Source organism: Crocodylus siamensis, chromosome 5 (assembly GCF_052110815.1).
Source record: "Crocodylus siamensis isolate JL-2025a chromosome 5, ASM5211081v1, whole genome shotgun sequence".
Lineage (NCBI taxonomy): Eukaryota > Metazoa > Chordata > Crocodylia > Crocodylidae > Crocodylus > Crocodylus siamensis.
Window position 1 is genome coordinate 42,433,412 of NC_143399.1, and position 24,793 is coordinate 42,458,204.

At 40.7% G+C, this 24,793-nt stretch overlaps 1 protein-coding gene across 1 annotated transcript in view; it reads left to right on the forward strand.

The window, feature by feature from the left end:
* NOTCH2 (notch receptor 2) overlaps positions 1–24,793 on the forward strand; it is a 128,292-nt gene that overhangs the window by 73,618 nt on the left and 29,881 nt on the right. The window contains exons 12-22 of the mRNA XM_090049474.1: positions 1,592–1,702; positions 4,002–4,194; positions 6,542–6,687; positions 8,989–9,108; positions 9,402–9,554; positions 11,500–11,728; positions 15,471–15,672; positions 18,359–18,512; positions 18,738–18,922; positions 20,009–20,141; positions 23,911–24,156. Of these exons, the coding sequence (XP_089905600.1) occupies positions 1,592–1,702; positions 4,002–4,194; positions 6,542–6,687; positions 8,989–9,108; positions 9,402–9,554; positions 11,500–11,728; positions 15,471–15,672; positions 18,359–18,512; positions 18,738–18,922; positions 20,009–20,141; positions 23,911–24,156 (1,872 nt within the window). The remainder of the gene's footprint in view (positions 1–1,591; positions 1,703–4,001; positions 4,195–6,541; positions 6,688–8,988; positions 9,109–9,401; positions 9,555–11,499; positions 11,729–15,470; positions 15,673–18,358; positions 18,513–18,737; positions 18,923–20,008; positions 20,142–23,910; positions 24,157–24,793) is intronic.

Below are 24,793 nucleotides of genomic sequence, written 5' to 3' on the forward strand. Positions count from 1 at the left end.
GCCTTTTAAGTGGAAAAGCACTGAATGTAAAATTTACCATTAAATGTAAAATTGATAAGCACATAGCACGTGCTGGATTCACATCTGTAGCCTCCTCCTGATGTATTGACCTTCAGGTCAAGAAATCTGAAAGATTCCAGCCAGGCCATGCATCTTGTCAGGGTTTAACGTGCATGATTCTTGAGTCACTTAAATTCCACACTTGAGAGACCAAATTTTGATGTACAATGTCAGCTTCTGTTTTCAAAAAAAAAGATGAGGAGTGGGGACCTGTGTATAGGATTTCATCAGCTTTGTTAGAATATTGAAAGGCAAAATTATTCGCATGAAAATAAAAACCGTTTCAAAGTGGTGGACATGATATCAAAAAAACCTTTTGTTAAAAATTAGCTCCTGATGGTTCCAACAAGCGGATAGTCCAGTTGTAGTCAGTGGCACTATTTTTGTAAGTAAGACTGTATTTAAGTATTGTTGGGCTCAGGACTTTGATTTTTCAGTCTTCTATTTTTTGGCTCTAACATTGTTTCCAAATAGGATTCTGAACCATGAGTGGCATTAGGAAAAGGCCAGTGCAAGTTGCTTAATTTTAAATTTTAATCTAAAATTGAAGAAAAACGATCAAATTACCACATTTTCTCACATATAACATGCACCTTTTTCCCAAAAACCAACTGCTGGAAATTAGGGTGCATACTTTAGGTAAGGAAATTTAGTAATAGGAACTTCTGCTGCACAAGCCTCAACTCAGGAAATGGAGGGGGATAAGAGAAAGTAACGCTGCATGTGCTGCACAAGGGATTCCCTACCTGCTGGCTATGGTTGCTTTCTCTTTCCCCTGGCAGAGGGTTATGCTGGAAAAGCTGACAGACTGCTGTGTGTCCACCCAGTTCAGCTCAAAAAAAAGGAGGCTTTGGGCATTTTTTGGCTTAACAAGCAGCAGTACCTGCAGTGTCCTACATCAAAGGGGTTAACAACGCAGCCCCACAGCGTTTTGCTCCTTCCCAACTGTAGTTGCTCATGTTTTCCTTGGGGAAAATACCATACTTACCAGTATTTTTAAGTAAATACCTTTTTGTCTTCATTCTGCTTTCAAAAACAAAGTGCATATTTTATTCAAGGGCGTGTTGCATGTGAGAAAATATGGTAGTTTTACAACTAATCACCCTGGCTAAATGGACTTAAATCATTCCATTTACTAACAAGAAAAATTATTAGTATCACCCTGATTTTAAATTGTTCCATCCTGTGAAATGTTTTCCATAGGAGCCATGCTCTGACCACCTAAGAGCCTGTTTTTAAAGGAGAAAAAAATCAGAACTGCCTTGTCTTGTGTCAAATATTGAGTCTGTTTTCCAAATGAATATTGTAGTTAATGTATTCCCAATATGGCTGATTCCTTATGCTGGGGAGCCAAATTAATCTATTAATCACTCACTCTTTGGATAGGTATTCTAATCATATAAGTCAACGTGTTATTTCTAAGCAGTTTGAGTACTTTAACTTGATTTTTTTTCAGGGGATCTAATTTCAGTGTCATTGTTTTGTTAAGTTGTGCCTGGGTTTACTTGAATGTTACTCTTTTTTTTTAAAGGAGTGAACTGCGAGAATAACTTTGATGACTGTGCAAATAAACCCTGCATTCATGGGACCTGTATAGATGGCATTAACCACTACAGTTGCATCTGCAACCCAGGAGTTACTGGTAAATCTTCTTTCAGTTAGCTGATAATTGTCTTCAGTTTTGTTGTGAAGATTTTTGTACCTGGATTTGATAGACAGTGGTCCATTTAGTGGGTGTTCTTAGTGAATTTAATCTTAAATTTAATATTTTTTTTGCCAGTGAGCTAAAGAAGTATCATTCTTACCATGTAATTACTGTATTTACCTGAATCCAAGACCAAGGGTCTTTTTCTCCATTTTAATGTGTGTGCAAGGAAGAAGCCGTAGTCTTGGATCTGAATAAAAGGCAGAGGGGCATAGGTAGATGCTGCAGCTCCAGCTTGGGCCCCAACCCAGGGTCTGGATTAGTCGGAGCTGCAGCTGCTGCCTGCCACCTCTGCCTCTACCTGCCACCACTGCTTGCCTTCTAACTCTGGCAAGGCTCTGGCCCCGCTTTAGCCTGGGCTCCAGGGTCAAGCTGGAGCTGCCAACACTACAACAGCTGCTGCATGGCTGGGTTAGGGCCAGACTGAGGCTCAAGCCAAGTTAGAACCACAATAGGAGGGTAGGGGGGTTGGGGGATGGGACAGGGGGCAGACAGAGGGAACTAGGCACTGGGAGCAGGGCAGTGCTTGGGAAGTGCAGGTGCCCCACAATGGGGGAGGGTGAGTTGGGCAGGTGCTGCGGGGGACCAGGTACTGTGGGGGATGGGAGGAGAGCAAATTTTGTGAGGCAGAGGTCAAGCCACTAGGCTCCCCTACTGATTGGCCTCCTTTCCCCACCCTCCCCTGAACACTATGCCCCATTGCCACTCCTTTCCCTGTTGCAGCGGTGGAAGGAACACATTTTAGATGACTCTCTGAAAATTTGATTCTATACTTGGAAAATTATAACCAGCTTATATATTTTTCCATGTATAGGAATCTGTTTGGTTGGGGGAGTCATTTTAAATTCAGAGTTGTCTTGCATTCAGGTCAACGTGTTAAGTCCAATCTTGAATCCATTCTTTGCAGCTTCACAAGAAATAGTAACTCAAAAAATCTCAATGGATTTATTTACAGTTTCTTTGTTGGAACAAGAAGACTGTACATCATGGTGAGGGGTTCTGATTAAATAGTGCTTAGGGAATTTGGCCAGTTCTGTCTACAAAGTAAAATGTATCCATGTCCAAATGTAAATCATTCATTTAGTGTTACAGCATGTGCTAAGCTGCTGTTCAGCCTTATTATCACAAGGGCTTCACTATTTTCTACTCAGCCAGTGTACTGTTACACAGATGTTTATGTTCGATGGTGTGAAAATTGTTCAGTTCTTATTAGGATCATAAGGGTTTGTATCCTGCAAGTATTAAACATAGCCCTTCAATGGTCTATAATTTTTTTAAGCTGTATTGAGTATCACAGTAGATCAGCCCTAGACCTGTTCCTAGCTTTTTAAGACCTTTGTCAAAGAAGGCTGACGTGTGTGGTATGTTCTGTAAGTTGTATTGTGTAATATGTTCATAAAATAATTGCAGGTGAAGCAATATGCTTAATACCTAGTTATGATATGATTTATTTTTACCGTCATTAACTGAATGATTCCAGTTGGAAGTGTTCCATTTTTTTCTCTCAGATGTTGCACCAAAGGGGATTTTGCATATTTTATGCATTTTTATGGGCATCTTTGTGACCTTCCAACTAAAAGAAGGAAATTCCCTTTCTTGAAATTAGAAATACATCCCAGTCCAACAAAATGGATCAAGGCATGGTCCTGACCAATCTTTCTTTGGGTCTCCCTTACTTCTGGGGCACTTGTTTGCCTTTCAGTTAAATTCTTGCTGTTCTCTTAGAGAGTTGTGGGTTTTTTTTTTGGTTTTTTTTTAATACATCAAAGTGCTTCAGTCTTTGGCTCAGCCACTTGTCTGCAGCCTGACTTCTTGACTTGGATACATTCCTTTTCAGGCATGGAATGCCTTTTAATCTGTAGTAGTACCCCAGCTATGGGAAGCCCTTTCTAGAGTGTCAAGCATGTACCTTAAGGAACAGACAGGTTACAGGAGCTGGGAAGTCAAATGGAGTTTTATGGAGTTATTAAATACAAGTTTTGTTGCAACGTTTTCACATTTTCAAAAAGTGTATTAGATATAGGTGGTCTGCTTTTATACCCCCAGCTTATGAAAATGCTAAATGGATTCAAATCCTGTTGATTTTTAAAACAGATAAAATTGTGATAACGTGCAGAATTGGTCTCTTTATGCTGACTTGGCATTGACAAGAATCAAGATGCAGTGACTCAGTGTTCCTGCATGCATGCTGAATGCATCTGTATAAGAAATAATTAACAAGTGATATTCTGTTTAGGTCCAAGATGTAATACTGATATTGATGAATGCATCTCTGGTCCCTGTCACAATGGTGGAACATGTGTCAATGAAATGAATGGATTTCGATGTATATGTCCTGAAGGCTACCATCACCCCACCTGTCACTCACAGACAGATGAATGTCTTAATAATCCTTGTGTGCATGGCAACTGCACGCATGATGTCAATGGGTGAGTTCTACATCATTTTAAGTACTTTGAGGTTCTTATGCAAAAATTGTACGTATGTTCAGTAGGCTTTAGCTGTTTTTACTATAGTCCTAGATAGAGATTTTAGTCTGTAAGGACTTGCAATATGTAAAGAAACCTTTTCTACCATAACAGTTGAAAAAAGTAACTTTAAAGGTCACATCTGTCTTTTAAAATCTTGTAACTGGTAGCAGCAGGAAGTCACTGACAGATGTCTTTGAAAGCAAATAGGTAGATATGAGGAAAAAAGCACATGTAAGAGTGTAATGTTATGTACCATTTACAATGAAGGCAGTTGAGCTTTTTGTTCTTATTTTGTTCTCTCTTTACCATTTTGATTTGCTGATTGTAAGTAGGCAATCCTAAATATTCTAAAAGTGCCTCCCCCTTTGAATTAGTCTTGTTCAGAACATGCCCATAATATGCAGTGAAGCTTGGGATATTTTCTTTCTAATTTACGTTAAGTGAAACTTGTTCATGTTGCAGCAGATTGTGACTATTTTGTGAAGAGATCAGTGTAGGCTAGCTGTGTTTTGTCAGGCAAACCTTTCAAAGACAGAAAATTGTGCAATGGGGTGCTTAGTTTTGGTTTGGTCTCTTTTGTGACAGTACTATGCTGCAATATGCTTATGTTGGAGAAAACAGGGAGAAGTTAGGTTGCATGGAGAGCAAGGTTTGTGAGGGCCTGTATGGGTTTGTTCCAAGTTCTCAAACTAGTCATTGAGAAACCTCTATTTCCCTCACCAAAGAGCTTCACCCCATTTGTGGTAGCAAGTTCTGTTTTGCCTGAGAAGTGAAGAAGAGTCATGGATCACAGTCTTTATCCCAGAAGTCTAGGTGGGGTTTTTTGGGATATTCTTCTCTGTTAGTGTGAAGAAATGCTGCAGTATTCCATAGTATTCAGAGTTGCAGAAGGGCTGATAACTTCTTCATTTAATGCTCTCCTCTGAATCTATCAGTTCACTTGCACATGGCAGCAATATTGTGGTGGGCCATGTCAAATGCTGTAGAAGCATGAGGATCAGAATGGTTCTCTACCCTGTTTCCATTAGCTGTGGGAGATCTTTTTTTAGAGCCACTCAGATACTTTCATGCCCATGTCTTATCCTGAATCCTGATTGGGCCAAGTCTAAAATATTAACTCTGGATGCACACTCAGTTGGCCTTTGGCTAGATTCTCTATGGTCAAATTTAAGGAAAGGAAGTGTGACACTGGATGGTGTAAAGCTACAACTGGTGTGAGTTGGGTTTGAGTGTTGGTTTTATCTGTATGGCCTTGTAGGAGGCAGGGGAGACTCCTTCTCCTGAATGAGATATTGGCTCTTTTGGTTTCAAGCAGCATCAGTTATTCATGATTATTTTAGTATCCCAGAAAGCCATGAGTTGAATTCTCAGGTCTTGGTTCGATTACTTTAATGTGTCCATTACCTCTTGATGAGTGAACTTGCTGAACTCTGGGATTTCAGGGGGACTGTTGGTTGGCAAGTGTTGGTAGAGAGGGTCCATGCCATTTGAGAAGCCTTTTTGAATGTGTTTGAACTCCTCTGAGAGATGATGCTTTTTCATGCTTGGTGTATGTTTTGATACAGACCTTTAGGAACCTGCGAGCAATGGCGTGATATACCAGTCTGGGTAACCTCTTATGATAGGTTCTGCAAGCCAAGAAGATTGTCTTGGTCTTTAATACAACTTTGGCATAGGCTTAGGAAAAAAAGTCTCATTCTATCCATGTCATCCTTCATTTTCTACCATTGCCTCTCGCGTTTCCGCCCTTCTCCATCTGGTGCTGGGCCTCAGGATACTAAGGAGATTGTGTGATGGGGTGGGAGGAGCTATTTGAGGGCCAGTGTGTCAGAAGTGTTGGCTAGAGTTCAAGGATGAGTCTCCAGATCCTCAGCTCTGATGCATGGGTGGAGTGTTGCTATACATCTAGCAGGCTTTGGAAGCTGATGGAGTAGGTGGTGGCTGATTCCAGCTGCTTTAATTTGGACACACTTCCCTGTTTTAACTCTGTATTTCAAAACCATCTTTCTTCTTTACTGTCACCTTGTTTCTTTTGCTCAAATAAATATGTTAACATAGTTTGCCAAGAAAACTGCAATGCAGACCAGATGTGTACTTTATTAAAAGGACTAATAACTGGAAAGAAGCTTTGACGATTGGGTTGTTTTAATATTTGTTAAGTGTTACACCTGGTGTAAGTTAATAGAAAAGTTGATGAGTCATGTTTACAAGGGTAATCATTTCTTTCCTCTAAGGTTGTCTACTTGCCTAATTTTGTGAATAGAAGCACTTCAGAATAATACTGAAATATGCTGTTCTCTTTCAGGTATGTGTGTCTCTGTGACCCAGGTTGGACTGGAACGGACTGTGAAGTAGAGGAAAATGAGTGTAGGTCAAATCCGTGCCAGAATGGAGGAACCTGTGACAATCTGGTGAATGGATATAGATGCACCTGCAGGAGAGGATTCAAAGGTGAAGGACCATTCAGTGACAATTTCACCTTTCATAGGTTTTTTTTAATCATCTTGGTGATATGTATTTTCTCTTGAATTAAATGGAAATATGAAACATGAAGGGGAGATCTGATCACCATAACAGGGAATTTAAAATGAGAATAATATCTTAATTGAAAGGAATCAGATATTATTATGATGCAATCACTGTAGACGTGACATCCATATAGAAACATATATTAAATCCCTGTATAGACATTCTTCTTGAGAATTAAAGTGACCTTAATTCAGTTTAGCTGAATTTGTTTTGGAAGCAAATTGAGCAAAATCCAATTAAGGTCGGTCTATTTCTGAAGGAGGATGTGAACACAGGCTTAATGTGCTTTAACTACCCCTCTTTAACTTCAAGCCTGTTATTAGTTTCGAATAACTTTCCTCAGTGTGCACAAGCCCTAACTGTAGTAGCTGCACTTTTGTTCTTTTCCTGGACTTCTGAGTGGTCTCAGTAATTAGGCTTCATGCCTTTACTTATCCCAGGGTTGTATTCCGCAGTTCTCATTCTTAGACTGAACCAGGGGCCAGAGCTCCAGAATATCAGCCATTCTCATTTACTGCGTGAAGCTGAGTTCAGATACCTGTAGTTCTTCCTTTGAGCCATCTGTGATCAGTGGTATATGCTGATTAAACAGCATTCCTAAAACTTTATACTTTTTCAGTTGGAACAAAGTATTTATAGAAAAGACTTTTAAAAATACAATTTGAATTTGTCTCTGTCCTACTTTTAAAGGGTCACAAATCTGTGGTGAGCTAGGCAGGTCTCATTCTTCTGACTAACTCCTGTAGGGTCCTGTGTCTAGATATGGTCCCCCATCTAAAAAACCAATGTCCATCTCCTGGGAGAAGGATTTTTTTAGAACTGGCAACTCTCTTTTGGTCTGGGTTCCTAGGCTTTGATCCTTCTGGTCAAAACTAGTCCTGTAGGTTGGCTACTGCTGCTGCTGGGAAATCCTCAAAGCATTCTCCCTTAACAACTCTCAGCTGTTTGCTAAAGGGGTAGTTCACTCAAACTATTCTTTTCCTTCATGTTGTCTCTCCATTGTGTTAATCCTGTTTATCCATACACTGAATATTCCAATTACCTAGCTAACATACTGTATTTATAAGTGATTGCAAAAGACTGCCGGACTTCCAGCTCTTTTGCAACCAGTTTTTTGCAATTTGAACTGAATCAGGGTGTGGACACATACATTTGGAGCCCTTTCAAAAGGGCAGCAGTTGTTATTTTTCATCATTTGGTTGAAGTTGGAGTGGTTTTACTACATTTGAATAATTATCAGTTTATTCACATGCAGTAATTATAACATACCAGCTGCAACCCTTTTGAAAGATTTCCAGATGTACTTATGACCACAGCCTTGGTGACACTAGCGGTACTTGACCCCCGTTAAAAATGGATGCTGACAAAATGGAAAGGTGCTTGGGCATATGAGGGATTACCAGAGTTTCCATCTACCATACAGCTGCTATAATAGGAAAGGGAACCTCCTTGGTGCAAAAAGAGGCTGTCCCATAGGGAGAGGGGAGTTCTGTCCTCCCCACTGAAACCGTCTCAGGCGCTGGTTACCCATTTGTTGAAGTTGACTGTTTTCTAGAGATAAAGTAAACTCTAAGGAAAGGTGTTCAAGAGGCCTGGCGTTTCCAGCCATGGCTTCTGTATCTACCCTCTTCTTCAGTTAGATCGGGGCGGGCATTTATTTTGGGTGGAGGGCAAGCCTTTTGGCAAGCCTTCGAGGGCCACAGGACAGGCAGCTAGGGGCAGATAAATATTAATTTTCTAAACTTTTTAGGGGTCCTGTGGGCCGGATGGAATGGCCTGGCAGGCCACATTTTGCCCACCCCTGAGATAGACCCTGGTAAACTGAATTCATTTAATTCGGTCACCCACCACTAAGTCTCTGTATGTGGGTGTTCTTGACTGTAAATCTCCTGATCCTGTCCTTCAACCCTCAGTAGTGGAGCAGCCTTTTTGGTGCAGCTAGATATGCTAACTTCTTGAAACCCATCCCTTGGTGCATGTGGCATACTGTTAATCCACTTGTCCTGTTCTTTCCACAAACTGCCCCATGTCACTTGGGACCACAGTGATATAATTGCTTGCTTTTGCTCAGCTTCTCCTTAAAGAAGAGCTGTGATCTTCCTTTTCTCCAACTCAAGTGACTAAGAGGAAACGCTGTCGATTTCCCCATGGGATAATGACTTGAGTCCCACCTCTTTACTCCTGTAGGCACTGAGTTCCTACTGATATGTTCTCCCCACACAGGTGTGAACTGCCAGATAGTGCAGGCTCCTTGCTCCCCTGATCCTTGTGAGAATTCTGGAATCTGCCAAGAATCATCTGGCTCTGATGGATATATCTGTCTCTGTGCTCCTGGCTGGGAAGGTAATGTAGGCAGGAGGAGAGACGGGAAGGGCAGGGATAAGTTTCAGTGTTAATATTGAGAATGGTAATTAGCTGTGTTAGTCTGAAGTCAGGCAATAAGCAGGGCAGGGTGGCACCTTTAGAGACTAGGTGGCATAAGCTAGAGACTAGAGGCATAAACTTTTGTAAGCTACAGTCTACTTCATCAGATACTATAAATGGATTTTCATTTTAATATTAAATATCTTCAGGGTTATTGTATGTTGTTTGACTCTTGACCTCTGTGAGATCTTTTACTTGCATCCTTCTTTCAGGAGAGAGATGTACGGTGGATATTGATGAGTGCGTGTCAAAGCCCTGCAGGAATCATGCTGTCTGCCACAACATTCAAGGCAGCTACCTGTGTGAATGCAACCCAGGCTTCACTGGGGGAGACTGCGAAAGCAACATTGATGACTGCCTTTCAAGTAAGTGTGGAACAAAACAGGCAGATTGTTTTCCCATAGAAATAACTCAGTCTTCTTAACAGTGACTGCCCTTGGTAGATGTATGAAACCAGTATCTCTTATAAAACCTTATCTTGAACATACTCAGCCTTGTAAAACTTACACCTCTGGGACAGAAATGGGCACTTAAAAGTTCTCTGATAGAAACTGTCTGTAATAATCAGAACAGTAGGAGTCATATGCCAAGTGTGAATTTGAATGTTTCTCATGCATTCATAACAAGCTGAAACTGAGACTCATGTTTGTGAAGTTTTTATGTATGCTAGAATCAGTGTAACATCCTAGGCTTGTGTGTCTTGAAAGTTAAATCAGATTAAGACTCAGCATGGATATAAAGTGCAGTACTTGTTCCTGAATAACTCATATATATGTTTAGTCTGAAAGCAAATTAAACTAAAAAGCAGCAGGCACTCTCCTTGTAAAATAAGTATTTGCACATAGTTACTTGTGTAGTTAAGGTTACCAGAACTAAAGCTAAAGCAGATTTGATCAAGAGATTTTTGTGAATTTCATTGCTTTATAGAAAGGAAACTACCTACCTACTCAGGTTTTTGCCTGTTGAACATCAGATTTTTATAAAGAAAAGGAAGACAGCTTAACATTTTTCAGGAGGACTTGCTTTAAAAGTTCCGAAAAGAAGTTTACTACGTGAAGAGTGCCCTGTTAAAAATCTCTCCAGCACTGCTGCAGATACCATTTTGGTATATTTCATTTGGTCTGTTCTTTTAAATGTTTTTTTCTGAACAAGTTGGTATAGAACAGTCAATACTAAGGTCATTTTGATTTGGTATGTGGATCGCATAACCTCATCCCCTGGAAGAAGATTAGATTATTGGTAGTGCTCTTGCATTTGTTCTAGGACTCCAGTGTAAAAGGACACTTTCATAGGCTGCTTTAAAAAAAAAAAAAAGGCTTTATCTTAGTTATTTTGATATCTAAAATCCCACATGATTCACATGTTTTACCCTATCTGAAAGTAAAGTCACAAGATTGATCTAGCTTGATTCCTAGTACTTCAAACACATCCAAAAGGAGGGTTTGCAAAACTCACCAAATTAAGTCAGCTGTAGCAGTAATAAAAACCTTCTTTGATTTGGGCCAATTGTCTTTACATCCCAGAAGTAAGCGGACCCTTCCAATAATGAAAACACAGTGAAGAGCTGATATAATCACCCCCTTTACTTGTTTGCAAATACGCAGTGCTGACAATCAATGTTCAGCTTTCAGCCCTAGTCACGGTGGCTGACTGCCATAGGCACAGCACTTTATAGCTGCCAAGAGTTTGACTTTTTAAGTACTTATCTCTACAATGGCTTTGTGACCTTTAAATGGATGCAGGTGTTCTTTCTACCAATGCAGACTTTAATCATATGAACATATTTTTCCAGTAGTAAATACTTTCTCCATCGTTGGATTGTACCTTTGCATAATGAAGGCCTGTGTCTTACTGCACCAGCATCAGAGGACTAGCTAAAGCTTGCACCAAAAATTGACCATACCATTCTTCATTCAAGCTAACAACTGTGCAGCCTCATTTTGGCATTTTTTAAATAGATATTTTGATAAATTAATGGAGGGTGTGGTGTGATGGGGCAAGGAGTTTTTGGCTCAATGGTCAGTGAGTGTGAGATGGTATTGTGTTTGAGGGCACTAGGTTGAGGTATACAGGTAGCCCTTGTGTTAGCTGGGAAGATGTCTGGTAAACCCATGCTTCATGGCTTTTGCTTTTCACCAGTTTTTTATTTACAGGATAATCCTGTGGAATTTAGTATTAAATTATACTTTTTGCTATAGATTGGTTTGCAGAAGTTGACAGACATGCTCTTTCCATGGGGCAACTACTCAGAGCCAGTCCCTTCCCTGCTTTTCCCTTGATTATTAACTTTTATTTGTGGTGTTGTTATAGACCCCTGCCAGAATGGAGCTTCATGTGTGGATGGGGTGAACTCTTTCTCATGCATCTGTCTGCCTGGGTTCCAAGGGGAGCAGTGTCAGACAGATACCAATGAGTGTCTGAGTGAACCATGCAAGAATGGAGGCACCTGTTCTGACTACGTCAACAGCTACACGTGCAAGTGCCCAGCAGGATTTGAGGGGACCAATTGTGAGAACAACATCAATGAATGCACTGAGAGGCAAGTACATTTACATTTCTTTTGACAGTGTGAGTGAGTAGCTACGAAATACTACCTGGTGGTTTGGAAGCCAGTCCCATTCAGGAGTCATGTTAGAAATGGGCCTGCTATTTTCCTGACATGTGGCATAAGGACCTAACTGAGTTGCAGGCAAAGGATGCTGGCTTAACTTGTGACTTAACACAGGACTGCACTTCCCCAAAGGAGCCAGCTGTAACAGAACTCCTTTCCTGGGCCTGCTCTTTGTGCCTGAGCAGAGGCAGTGTTCCACAGCTTAGCAGCATTGACCCACAGTTACCTAGGGGTGTGCCTTTGTGTACCCTAGAGTCTGGCACAGAGACTGCCCTTATTTCATTCTTTGATACTTGTCTTCTTGCTCAGCAGAGGAGGTCCTTTCAGTGAGGTATGTGCAGGGTATTTTGTACCCAGACGACCATCATGCACACAGGTACATTACAGGAACTGGGTAAAACATACTGCTTTGCAGAACCTAGATGCTTATGGCAGGTGAGGTATTTGATGAACTTAAGTAAAAGGTTCAGTTCTGCATTGAAATTCATCCTGTCTTTAGTCATCAGGAAATAAACCAGTCTTTTGGAGGTGCGTAGAGCTGAAAGATGCAAAAAATATCAAACCTCTGTCCAAATCTCTCTCCTTGGAGGTTTTTAAGACGTGGTTAGACAAAGCCTTGGCTGGGATGGTATAGCTGGGGACAGTCCTACTTTGAGCAGGGGGTTGGACTAGATGACCTACTGAGGTCCCTTCCAACCCTAACTTTCTATGATTCTAAGGTTAACCCTGTCACTGTCAACCAAGTCACTGAGCTGCAGTTAGCTGAATTTTGGCTTTAATTCCCCATCATAAGACAATTCAGTTAAACCTTTCCTTTTCCTTGGTTGAGGAACCACCACACCTAGGGTGTCATCATTTTTTGAAGATGGTCTCTGGCCCAATCTTTTCTATTGAAGTTGGAATCAAATTCAGGTTATGTTTTTATGTCAACAATTAGGCCAGGAATACATTTTAATTGAGGAAATTTTCCAGCATGGAGTCATTGGCAGTTTCCCTCTTTGCCTTGCCATGGCTTTAAGGCTTGACAATCACCTTGCTGGGGTCGTTTGACCCCAGTACTCTTTCCTGCCATGGCAGGGGGTTGGACTTGATGATCTGTTCAGGTCCCTTCCGACCCTGCTAACTATGAAATGATCATGAGCAGGTGCAATTTTCAGTCTTTGGAAGCTAGGTAGTGTTCAGCCTATTGAGACAGGAAAGCAGGTCAGCTCAATAAAAGGTAGTCAGTCTTTGGCAGCTATAGCTCGTTTGCCAAGCAGTTCAGCTCGGTCAAAACTAAAATCATTAATGAGAACTTGTACTGCAGAGCAGAGTTCAGAGAGATGAGTCAGCAGCTTCCTACACAAAGGCCATCTTGATGCTGTGGAAAGAAGTCTTTGATCACTTTTGATTTTGTCTCTTGCAGTTGATAATATGTTTCTGTGCATGTGCTTTAATAAAATTTGCCATCTTGATTCCTGTTCTAGAAGGGCTTCATACTGACAGGCAGTTTTCAGCAAGTGCCTTAGAGCACATGCTGTAATAAGGGGTCTCAACATCAGGTAACACTTGTTTAGCCAAATTTTTGGTTGTTGTTTCATAGGGTGGAAATAGATGTCACCTCTGTGCCACCAAAGAAATTTTTTATGGTGGGCCAAAGGCCAAGTAAACAGATATCTGTACCCCTGACTGTACCACAAATGCCGCAAATTTGTGGCTGCACCAAAGGTGGTAATAGTTTCTGCCACTTTATTGCAATAGAGATCTGTGCGCTTCATGATGCAAGACTGCAGGCAGCCTGGAGCCAGCAGGCATTCCCAGGGCTTGTGGGGCCTTGATTTTGTGCGCCCTGGAAATTCTTGTGAAGGATCAGGCCCCTCAAAGCCTAGGAGCACCTGCCTGACTTTCCCGTCTTATAGAGATGCACCCTGGGCAATCTCTGGGGCATGTCATTAAGCAGGAAGCCCTAGCGTCTCCACTTAGGGAGATGTGTCTCAGGGTATCTTCAAGGCTTGTCTCTGTTTAAGTGGACAATGTGTTGCCTGTTGTTCCAGAGGCTTGGACCCCTGCCTGATGCTGAGACAGCAAGTGACATACATTTTGCCCTATAAAGCCGATCAGCTATGACAGGGCACATCCTGCTGCAGCTGATCTGCTTCTTTTGGTGACTCCTGCTTATACCCGCAGAGAGAGGAAGTTAACCATAGAGTACTCAGTGAAGCAGTTTTTCCCCACCACTGTTTGCTGTGGTAAGATCATTCAGTTTTCCAAAGAGTTTTTCTGCCGTTGTACACCTTGTACAATGATGTGCCATGTTCATGGGAATATGAGAGAAACAAGATCCTGCTTGACAGATCTTGCTTCTTGATTATTGACATCTTGATACCTTCAAAAAACAAGAATTATTTTATAACTGTCTCTTTTCATTCAAAATGTTAGTCTATAAGAGCTGAGCATAAATAATGGAACTTTCACATAATTGCAAGGAAAAAAATTGTTTATTACATTCCATGAGTTTTTTTTCCTTTACTTGACTCATCATTTCTTTAAGAAGTATTCAAGACTCATCAAGCTGCCTTGCAGCTTTGTTCTCTAAAATCAGTCATGCCGTGTGAGCAACCCTCAAACTGACGTAGTATGATGCTTCTTGGACATTCGCATAAATGCCACCAAAACTGTTACTGCTTTCTCGACTGTCTTCCTTAGGGAAATATGTACTTCAAAGAGCTGGACTTTGTGGTGGGCTGACATCGGAGTAGACAGAGTTTCATTGTGTGATTGGATAGTAGGCAAATGATTCACTGGGGAACTAGTTTACTTTCCTTATCCCTTGTGGTCAATCGAATGAGTGGTTGGAATCATGTAATTTAACAGCTGTTTGTTACCTTCTCAAAAGCTGTTAATTAGTAGCTGGAGCATATTTGTGCTTGTGACGACTGTTCCTTTGAAACTGAAAAATTCAAAGTTGGTTTTGGCATTCCACTTCCAACCAGCTCACTTACCACAGATTGGGAATAATCTTTTGAAGGGAAAATCATGGAAGCCCTTTCTGTCAGTACATTTAGGTTGAGAGGGAATATTTGAGCAACCCTGCCTCAGCAGAGGTGAGGTAGGTGACCTAATGATAAGCATTTATTTCCAGACCAGGGAATCCTCAAATTGTGGTTCAACATATTTGCCAATTACGTGATTCTGGTTCTTGCCTGCAGCAGATTTATTGTATTTAAAGATATTCAGATTTAAATTTCCTTATTTTTCTTCAGTACATGTAATTGCAGTGGTTGCAAAAGGGATGTTATATGTGCCAATGGGAGGGGAGGAAGTCTGAGCAATTGAAGTCTGAACAGTGGAAGTTGTCATTAGTAATATGTTGAGGAATCTCTGCTCTAGGTCTGTGGATAAACTATCCAAAGCAGATGTGTTTAATGAGGAGGTTACTGCTGTCCAGACATTGTGTTGGAAAACACCTAAGAGTTTTAGTGGAGAGCATATCTGTTACAAGCTTGCAGTATCCAAAAGTTAACCTAAAAAATGAGTGGACTGGACTGACAAGTCCTAGTGATGGCTGGAGTTTTAGTAGGACTGGTTCTTTCTCACTTCTATAAATCTTATATAAAATCTTTGGCTGTGAGCTAACTTGTATTTTGTCTTATATTTTATTTTATTTTTCGCTCTTATTTTGTCTTTCCAGTTCATGTTTCAATGGAGCCACTTGTGTGGACGGGATCAACTCCTTTACATGCCAGTGCCCGGTTGGGTTCACGGGAACCTTTTGTCTCATGGAAATTAATGAATGTGATTCACATCCTTGCTTGAACAGAGGGACTTGTGTGGATAGCCTGGGGACCTATCATTGTGTTTGTCCCATGGGTTACACTGGAAAGAACTGTCAGGTAAGTAGCCCAGACCTAGATGTTCAGCAGTTATTTCAGCTGGTCCATTCTTACTTGTTACTTTTGTCTGAACATTTGTATAACAAAATAGTCAGATTGAATGAATATCAGGTTTTAAACAACGCAGAGCCCCATTTCCTTTGTTTCCATTGGGAGGTGGTTGACATGCTCATGCCAACTGTATTCAGTGCTATTTTGTAACAAAGCAACTGATGCCATTAAAATTCTTATTATGGCAAGGACTTGTTAATGCTTTCCCTCCACTCTAAAACGCACACAGCTCAGCTATGTCTATCCTAGAAGTTAAACTCTTCAACCACAGTTTTGGAGAAGGAAGCCACATCTGAAATTAGCATGTGGTATGGTTTCTGAAGAAAATGAACAGCATCAAAAGCTTTCTGTGTGTAGTTCTCTGCCCAGGATAATGGTAGCTTACTTACTTCACTTTCACTTCAGGCTTGCTTTACTCAAGGTCAGAATTTGTGTGTAAATAAGATAGGCACCACTTGGATAGAGACATTAAATATAGTTATTATAGCAGAATTAACTGCTCACCCATTGCAACACTGACATGCTGTTTTGTGCTCCCAAACAAACTCTACTTTTTTTTCCCCTACCTAGTCTTTTAATTGGAATAATAGTTAATTGGAGTAACAGTTTGTTCAATACCAACAGTCATGGTGTCTCTTGTAGGAAAATAATTGAAATGATCATTTAGCCCATTATAGCCAATTAGTCTGAGGCATAGTGGTTTTACAACCTAGTGTTAATATAGTTTTATGCACTATAAGTGGTGGTTTCCTACAGTAAAATTGGAAGCTGCTGATCGGTATAGAAAATGACTGTGCAGTCATTACCAAATATTAGTGTGATTTTTACTCCAAGATGTCTAAAGTTTAAGGCAGTGGTAGGAAATGATGTATTAAAACAAATTAATGAAAACTGAACTTTTGACATTTTTTGAGTTTTACTTTAAGGTGGGGTTCATGCTCATTTCAGGCTTGCAACTCAATTCTAAATGGAGAATTTAGATCAATTCCATATCAAATATGCCATTGAAAAAGTGGCTTATTGAAGTGGAAGCAGGTCATTAATTTCAGGTTGCATATAAGACGTTTTGGATGCTATGGTCATTAAAACATAGCCATGATGGTCTTTGGATTTAGGCAGTGCAAAAGTAAGCCTAAGAATTGGCTGCTTTCAGGCACTGTTTGATCTCTGCCATTTAAAGATAAGCTCTGATTACTAAGCAGGTCATCAGAGAACCTGTATCTCATAAGAATTTTTCTAGTCGCGTTCATGTTAACCTGGCATTGCAAGACTGAGTAATTTTTGGACCAATTTATTCAGCATATACTATTTGACACTTAACTTAGCAACTGGCTTCCAGATGCTGCCCTGCCCTTTGGGGAAAACATAATGGAAGAATATTTTTTTAAAGCAGCCTTATTTTAATGCAAGATATTTAATCAAATGTGAGAGACGGCCTAGTGATGACAGCATCCATACAGGAGAAGAATGTTTTCCTGCTCTTCTGTGTTGCTGATTCTATAAATGGAAAGAGAAAAGAGCACTGGGTCTCAGACAAGAATACCATCTACCTAACGATATGGAGAATTATGTCACTGAAGACTTTTCCATTTGCAGAGAAAATGGACAACATAAGAATGTCACAAGTTACGGTCATCCTGAGCAGCTGCGCATTGCTTAATCATCTTGAGAGAAGGAACATGAAAGATGATCGTAAAGTTCTATGAAACTGAACAGTTTCTTGCTGACATCATGTACCTTGGTTCCAAAAAAATTAATCATCCAGTTCCCCAGTTCTGCTCAGCAGATCGGAGATAAATTCTGTGTTTCGAATGAGGAGTTTGATCATTGTGTGTCATATACATTTTATATGAGCACTCTCCACTCTTCAAATTTATAAATGCAATTGAAGCTAATATTGGAAGGGCTTAACAGCTTATAGGCTCCACTACAATTTTAGTCTAGTAAGTTCGGTTTGATCTAATTTAACAAAGAGCTGGAATAAGGAGGACTAAATAAAATAAAATTGCAAGCAGTGAGCCCTTATGGAAACTGTGTATTAAATAGTCAGTAGTTTATTATAGATAAAATGGTAATACTATACTTTTAAGCCTGACAAGAAACAGGCTAAAACCTGGAAGGCAGGAACAAGTTCAGAATTATATTGTCTCCGATGCACTTGAAAACACAGATTTCTCTCTTAAATCTATTTGAGAAAGAGATTGACATTTCTCTTCTTAAAAGAAGAATGTTATCAACTGAAAGCAGGTAGAACAGCTGAATCCAGAACTGTTATTCTTTTTAAAAGACCTACCCTAGCCAGTGCAGTCAGCTTGACATCAGTCAAGCATCTAAGCTTTCCTAGAAGGCTATATGCTCAAAAAGGGAAATAAGTGAGTAAGGATGACACATGTTATTCAGAGATGAGAGAATGGTCTGTTGAGCTAGGTGAGTGGGAACAGAACTGTCTGCAAGTAAAGCGTAACAACTGCAAACTCTTTATCTTGGATAATGGACAGTTTAAGACACCAGTTAAACCCAGTGTATCTTGGTGCCTTTATCAGAGTGTAAAATGTTTGGGGGATTTAAACCCCCAAGAAAGGCAGAAAATTTGAACAATGGCTTATCAGTTACATTCATGCATCTGTTGTTTTAGATACTTGTGGATCTGTGTAGCAAGTTTCCCTGTAAGAACAAAAGTACATGTGTCCAGCAGAATACTCACTTTCATTGCAACTGTCCCCCTGGTTGGAGTGGTGCCTACTGTGATGTGCCCAATGTCTCCTGCCAAGTGGCTGCCTCACAGAGGGGTAAGTGGCATTCTTCTTTGTTATCAGAAAATGATAGACCTCAAAGTGTTATCAATAGATTCCACCCCCCACATTTCCTTCCTTCCAACTTCCAGGATCCAGGATAGAGGCTCTGCTTTTTTGGTCTAGCAATAACTGTTCGTAGCTGAAATAGCAATGGTGATGGCTTCTCTCATGAATTTTGGTTTCAGATGGCTGCTTACTTTGCTTAACCTTTTATTCTAGGGGTCCCTGTAGACCAGTTGTGTCAGCACTCTGGCAATTGCCTTAATGTTGGAAACAGCCACCGTTGCCAATGCCGGACAGGCTACACTGGTAGCTATTGTGAAGAGCAGGTGGATGAATGCATATCCAGTCCTTGTCAGAATGGCGCCACCTGCAGGGACTATCTTGGAGGATATAACTGTGAGGTAAAGGAGGGTGCTATTTAAAGGAAACACAGATAATGCCTAATTTCACCAGTTTAACATTTTCACTGTACAGTTCTTCATTTCCTTTCTGGTGCTTAGATTGTCACCTGTTTGCCATGGTAGTGACCGGGTGCTCTGCAAAAATTATTTTGATTATTTATCAGCTAAAACTGCGATTATGTTCAAATTGTCTTGAGTAGAAGCACTGTCAAGGGAGAGAGTAGAAGCGTGATATTTGATGAAATGTTCAGATTTGGTTTACTAGGAAGAATTCCAAGTACCAAATAAAGAGACTGAATGCAAAGGGACCTACAACTTGGAAAAATGCAGCATGCCCCAGAGAGAAAATTTAAACTTGGTTAATGTCAGGGATTTGGAGTCACTTTGAAAGACTATGGAAGGATAAGAATGAACAGTATTTGACTTGAGTTTAGCAGGAGGTTAGTCACTGATATCCCATGCCTCTGGGGAGATGGATTTATTCACCTAATAGGTCTCTTCCACTTGTAACGTATAAGTATATGAAAATTAAATCAAAAAGCAAATCGACACAATCTATATTTGTCCTGCTTAGGATGGGTGGAACACTTACCTCCCATGATAGGCACCGTCTCCTTTTGCTGTGCTTTGACTCCTCTGGCTGATATTCACAGCACCACAGGTTATTTTAGCCCACCAGTTTTATGGGCTTTGAGAACGGTGGAACTTTCTGAACCACATTTTCTGAATGGGCTGAATTAACTGACGACTTGAAGTTTGTTTGACTTGACTTTTTTTTTTTAATAGCAGCTGAGATTCATCAAGCCTTCCAACTTTGCCTTGTGATCTTCTGCAAGACATCTGTAGGAGGCAGATTGTTCACCTTTAGATGTTTTGCGAGCAGTACAGTACTTACCTGGTTAACTTCCCTCACTGAAATCATTAAGACTGCCCACATGCATATAGGAGCAGAATTTGGCCACTGAAGATTTTTGGTTTTTTTGTCCTGTTTTAGGTTAGGGTGCATTAATCTCAGATGCATGCTTATGTGTCCATGTTGGGTGAGATATATATACACTTGTTCCTTTTTTTTTTTTATGTTTGTAGTGTGTGCCAGGGTACCAGGGTGTCAACTGCGAGTATGAAGTGAATGAGTGTCAGTTCCAGCCCTGCCAAAATGGAGGAACCTGCATTGATCTCATCAATCACTTCAAATGCTCCTGTCCACCAGGAACTCGGGGTATGAAATTCAATAATAAAGTAAAAAGCTACAGGAATTTCACTTCTTTCCTATAGAGTGGTTTCCACACATGTAGTCTTGCAGGAATGAATTAATTTAATTTGAATAGCCCTCAAATAAAATGCTATGAGTGCCTGAGGGAAACAGATGTCTCCCCGGTCTATTATTTTCTAGCCCAGTGGTTCTCAACCCTTTTAGACTCAAGGCATCCCTCATTAGACCCCTCAGAAAATGTCAGCTCTTAGTTTTCACTCGTTCTTTGACCACAAAAAAATAACAGAGGAATTCTTCTGTTGCACAGAACTCAGAAAGCCCACAGGAGGGCAGAATGTTTTTGACACTGTTTGAAATCTCCTGTCAGTGCTAATATTGTGGAGCACCCCATAGCATCCTTAAAAGGATTTCATGTTTCCGTGACTGACAGTCACTGTTCTAACCAGTTGGATTTCTTTTTAGTGGGGATGCAACTAGCTTTTTAGGAATCATGTTTAGTTGTGTAACTCCAGCATCCTTGCCCCTTTGATTACTAAGATTTTAGCTTCTGTTTCTCTGTTGGAGAAATAATTTTGTGAGAATTATTTTGGTAAACCCAGGCTCTGCTAGTCCACTGGAGCAAATTTGATTTGCTTCAGTTGTTCAGCGTTTGTCTTGCTGCTGATGATTATATAACCTCCCTTGACAGCTTGTTGCATGTAACTTTTTTCTAAAATTTAGCATTGATTTTCTTAGTATAAAGAACACTTGTGGCAGCAAATTCTTCCTACCTCCATTGGTCATCTTCCAAGCTAAATGTGCCCAATTCATTCAGCCTTTCCTTGTAGACCTTTTCATTATCAAAGCTTAACCACACTTTATCATGTATCAGCAGGAGGTGATACTTCTCTTCTATGCAGCATTGGTCAGACTGCAGTTGGAGTACTGTGTCCAGTTTTGGGCGCTGTACTTCAAGAAGGATGTTGATAGACTTGACAGAGTCCAAAGGAGGGCCACTCATATGGTTAGGGGCTTACAGAGCAAGCCCTATGAGGAGAGACTGAGGGACCTGGACCTCTTCAGTCTTTGCAAAAGAAGGCTGAGAGGTGATCTTGTGGCCACCTACAAATTCATTACAGGTACGCAGCAGGGGATTGGAGATGCTCTGTTCACCAGGGCGCCTCTTGGAGTAACAAGGAACAATGGTCACAAACTGACAGAGAGCAGATTTAGGCTAGATATCAGGAAAAACGTCTTCACAGTAAAGGTGGCCAAAATCTGGAATGGGCTTCCTAGGGAGGTGGTGCTCTCCCCTACGTTGGGGGTCTTTAAGGGAAGGCTGGATAGGCATCTGGCTGGGGTCATGTGACCCCAGCACTCTTTTTTCTGCCTAGGCAGGGGGTCGGACTTGATGATCTGTTGAGGTCCCTTCTGACCCTAGCATCTACGAATCTATGAACTGATTTCCTGACTCGGTCACAAATGTTTTACATTCCTCTGAAACTTCAGTTTTCTTTCTTGAAATATGTTGTCCCCATTAAAGCATTTTTCTCCAATGAGGTCACATCTGTTCCAGGTGGAACTCATCAAAGGCTCATAATACCAAAGCGGTTTATACAAACTCATAAGCCATTTCCTATTTGCTTCCTCCTCGTTAATTTATGTTAACTCTGCTCTATGCCCAGCAAAGATCCTCAGTGTAGATTATCATTTACTTACATGTGAACTATTTTGCCAATGAATTTATTTTGCTGTGTTCAGCCCATTGCTTCAGTGAAAATATCTTTTTGCATTTCATGGCAACAGAGGGACATCTATTTCTCTCCTTTTCACCCTCTGCCATTTACTAGAGTATCAGCACGCCTTTCAATCTTCAATTTATTGGCTCATTCCTATCGGATTTATTCATTTCTTCCTGCCTATGGAAGGACCTTCAAGCTGCCTGTATTACCATGGACAGGTGCTCTGAAATGAATGAGACTGTCACATGCCTGAGAGCTGCTGCTGTTGGATGCATGTGCTGGTTGCGCTCCTTGAGACTTTCCCTGCAGCTATGGCAGCTAGACTGACTTTTCTTTGAAGTCAATCACTTTCTAGAATCTTAACTTTGATTTAGAGTTGCTGATGCATCATCTGTGTGGTTGCTAACTGTTTCTATGCCCAGCTTCTTGGGTACAGCTGATCAGAATTTTTTGCAGTGCTTTACCTTGTTGCTTCTTGTCTCTTCCTTGTGATCTTCCTGTTTTCTTGTCTTATTACTGTGAAGGCTTTGTATATAGATCTGTCTGAAAATTTTTCTTGGATCTACAGCTGAATATGGTAAGTTTTAGAAATTTCTTAGGAAGTGTAAAGGTGGGAAGAGAATTCTCCTACCTCATGAAGGAAGGAAAACATCTTTTATTTATTTTTCCTCCCACGGACTGTTTCATGTAAAGACGCAAAACCAAATGCAAATCTGAGGCTCTGTCCACTCTACAACTTTTAACCATTTGTGGTGTTTAACAGATGTGGTATGCTAGCTCAAGCTATATATGGCTTTTTCATTCTGACCAGAGGCTAAGCTTGCAAACTATTGTTTACCTATTACTAAATCCAAATGGGGTTGAGTAAACCTGACTTCTGTGTGTGTCAGCAGTATCTGAGGGTTCCATGTGGGTATAATTTACATGTCTGCAAGATGGAGGAGAGGGGTGGTAGTAAAAAAAGAACAGTCAAGAGGATGCCGGTGGAAATGGGCCCTACTTGAACTAGCATCCTTAAAGAGTGCTGAGTGCAAGGGCAAAGAGGATGGTACTGCAGAGGCAGCTGTTTTTGCCAGTGCATATAATACCCCTTTTGCAACCCTGCAAGCTGTAAGTGTTAACATTTCCTGGGAAGACCAAAATGTTTCATAGAGAAATGGAAATATGGGACTGGGTTCTTTACCCCTACTGCCATCCTAATGCATTTCTCCAGTGCCCCAGTAGGAGCAGGAGGCAGCAGGCCTTTTTTGCTGAGAGGAAAGTGCTACATGGAGCATTTGTTTGGGGCACAAACTGAATGCTTCAGCAAACACTAGTGTCACTTTTTCTCTGTGTTTAGTTTTCAAATAGGTATGGACACTGATTTTGTGTAATGAATACTTATTATGATCCCTCTCCTCTAACCATCCCATTGTGCTCCCCTCTAATCCCCTCACAAAACCTCTCTCATCCATCCTTTACTCTCCATGGCAGGGTCTTCCTCCAGGCTTTCATAGATCCTCAGGCTTTATAAACACTGATCCCTACTTTATCAGCAAATTTGGTAATTGCTCAGCATTTTTCCCTGCAGAACATTAACATGAATTGTTACAGTTTCCTCTCTGGGAAAATTTAAGTAAAAAATGTAATGACAAGTTAAGGTTTGTGTTCACCCATGCACTCTGACTTCTTTATGCTGTTCTGATCACAGAAAACATCTGCAGATTTGTCTGAGATGCCATAGTTACTTTGCATTTCCCCAAAGAAGCTGTATAGTGGCTGCACAAGCAGTGAATCTAGCTGTAGGATTAAATTTTAAAACTCATTAGCTCTCACATGGTAGCATTCCTTTTGAATGTCTTGTTTAGTTTTCCTATAGGAAAATTTTCCTACAGGAAATTCTCAGGCATAGTTACATTTAAGTTAGATTGTGGTTAAGAATGCGGATCAGAAACTTGAGTACAAAACATGTTTTTGTGTTAGTAACATTCCTGCAACATTTAGACCAGAATAATAACAATAATAAGCAAGTTGGCCAAGCCAAAAACTCAAGTTACTTTTGTTTGTTTTGACAGGCCTTCTTTGTGAGGAGAACATTGATGACTGCATGCCAGATTCAGGAGGGCCTCGCTGCCTTAATGGAGGACAGTGCATAGACCAAATTGGGGGCCACAGCTGTCTTTGTCCTTCAGGCTTCGGAGGCAAGCAGTGTGAGGGGGACATTAATGAATGCCTCTCCAACCCTTGTAGCCCTCGTGGTAGCCGAGACTGTGTTCAGATGATAAATAATTATACGTGTATCTGCCGCAGTGCCTTTACTGGTAAGTACCAGGACACAGTCCCTCTATTTCCTCCTGAATTAATCAAAACATGGTCTTTTCTTGGTGGGTTTTTTTTTTTTTGATGCTATTAAGCTATTCATTCTATTTCCCTGGCAATCCATGACTGGTCCTTATGCTGTCTTCTAGTGATTGCATAAAACCAGTTTTGTTTCAGAAACCTCAAGAAATGGGATTTCCACAGTCACTTTTGAAGATTGTCCTTTACCTCAAGACTCTTAGCTGATAGAAGTGTTTTTCTTGTATTCATCACTTTTCCATCTTAATTTCCTGTTACAAGTTTTTCCCCATTCATCATCTGAATTCTCTGCCTTTGAATTTACAGATGTTTGAAGGATGTACAATTTGTGTGTTGTTTTCAACATGCCTTTCTCATTTTATATATTTAATTTCTCCCCAAGCCAGTCCCAATATACAGTATTTGTATTTAGGTCCTCCCCCTCCCCTTCTATTCACTCTAGTTTTTCAATATCATCTTGGCAGCGGGTCCAGAATCGACCCTCTTATAAACCATGGCCCATGGGAGACAGTCAGGGTGATAGGATGAGAGAGAAATATTTGCTGAAAGGGTTTCCTTTTGAAAAACAAAGGCAATAGTTGGTGGTCCTTCTCCATGCAA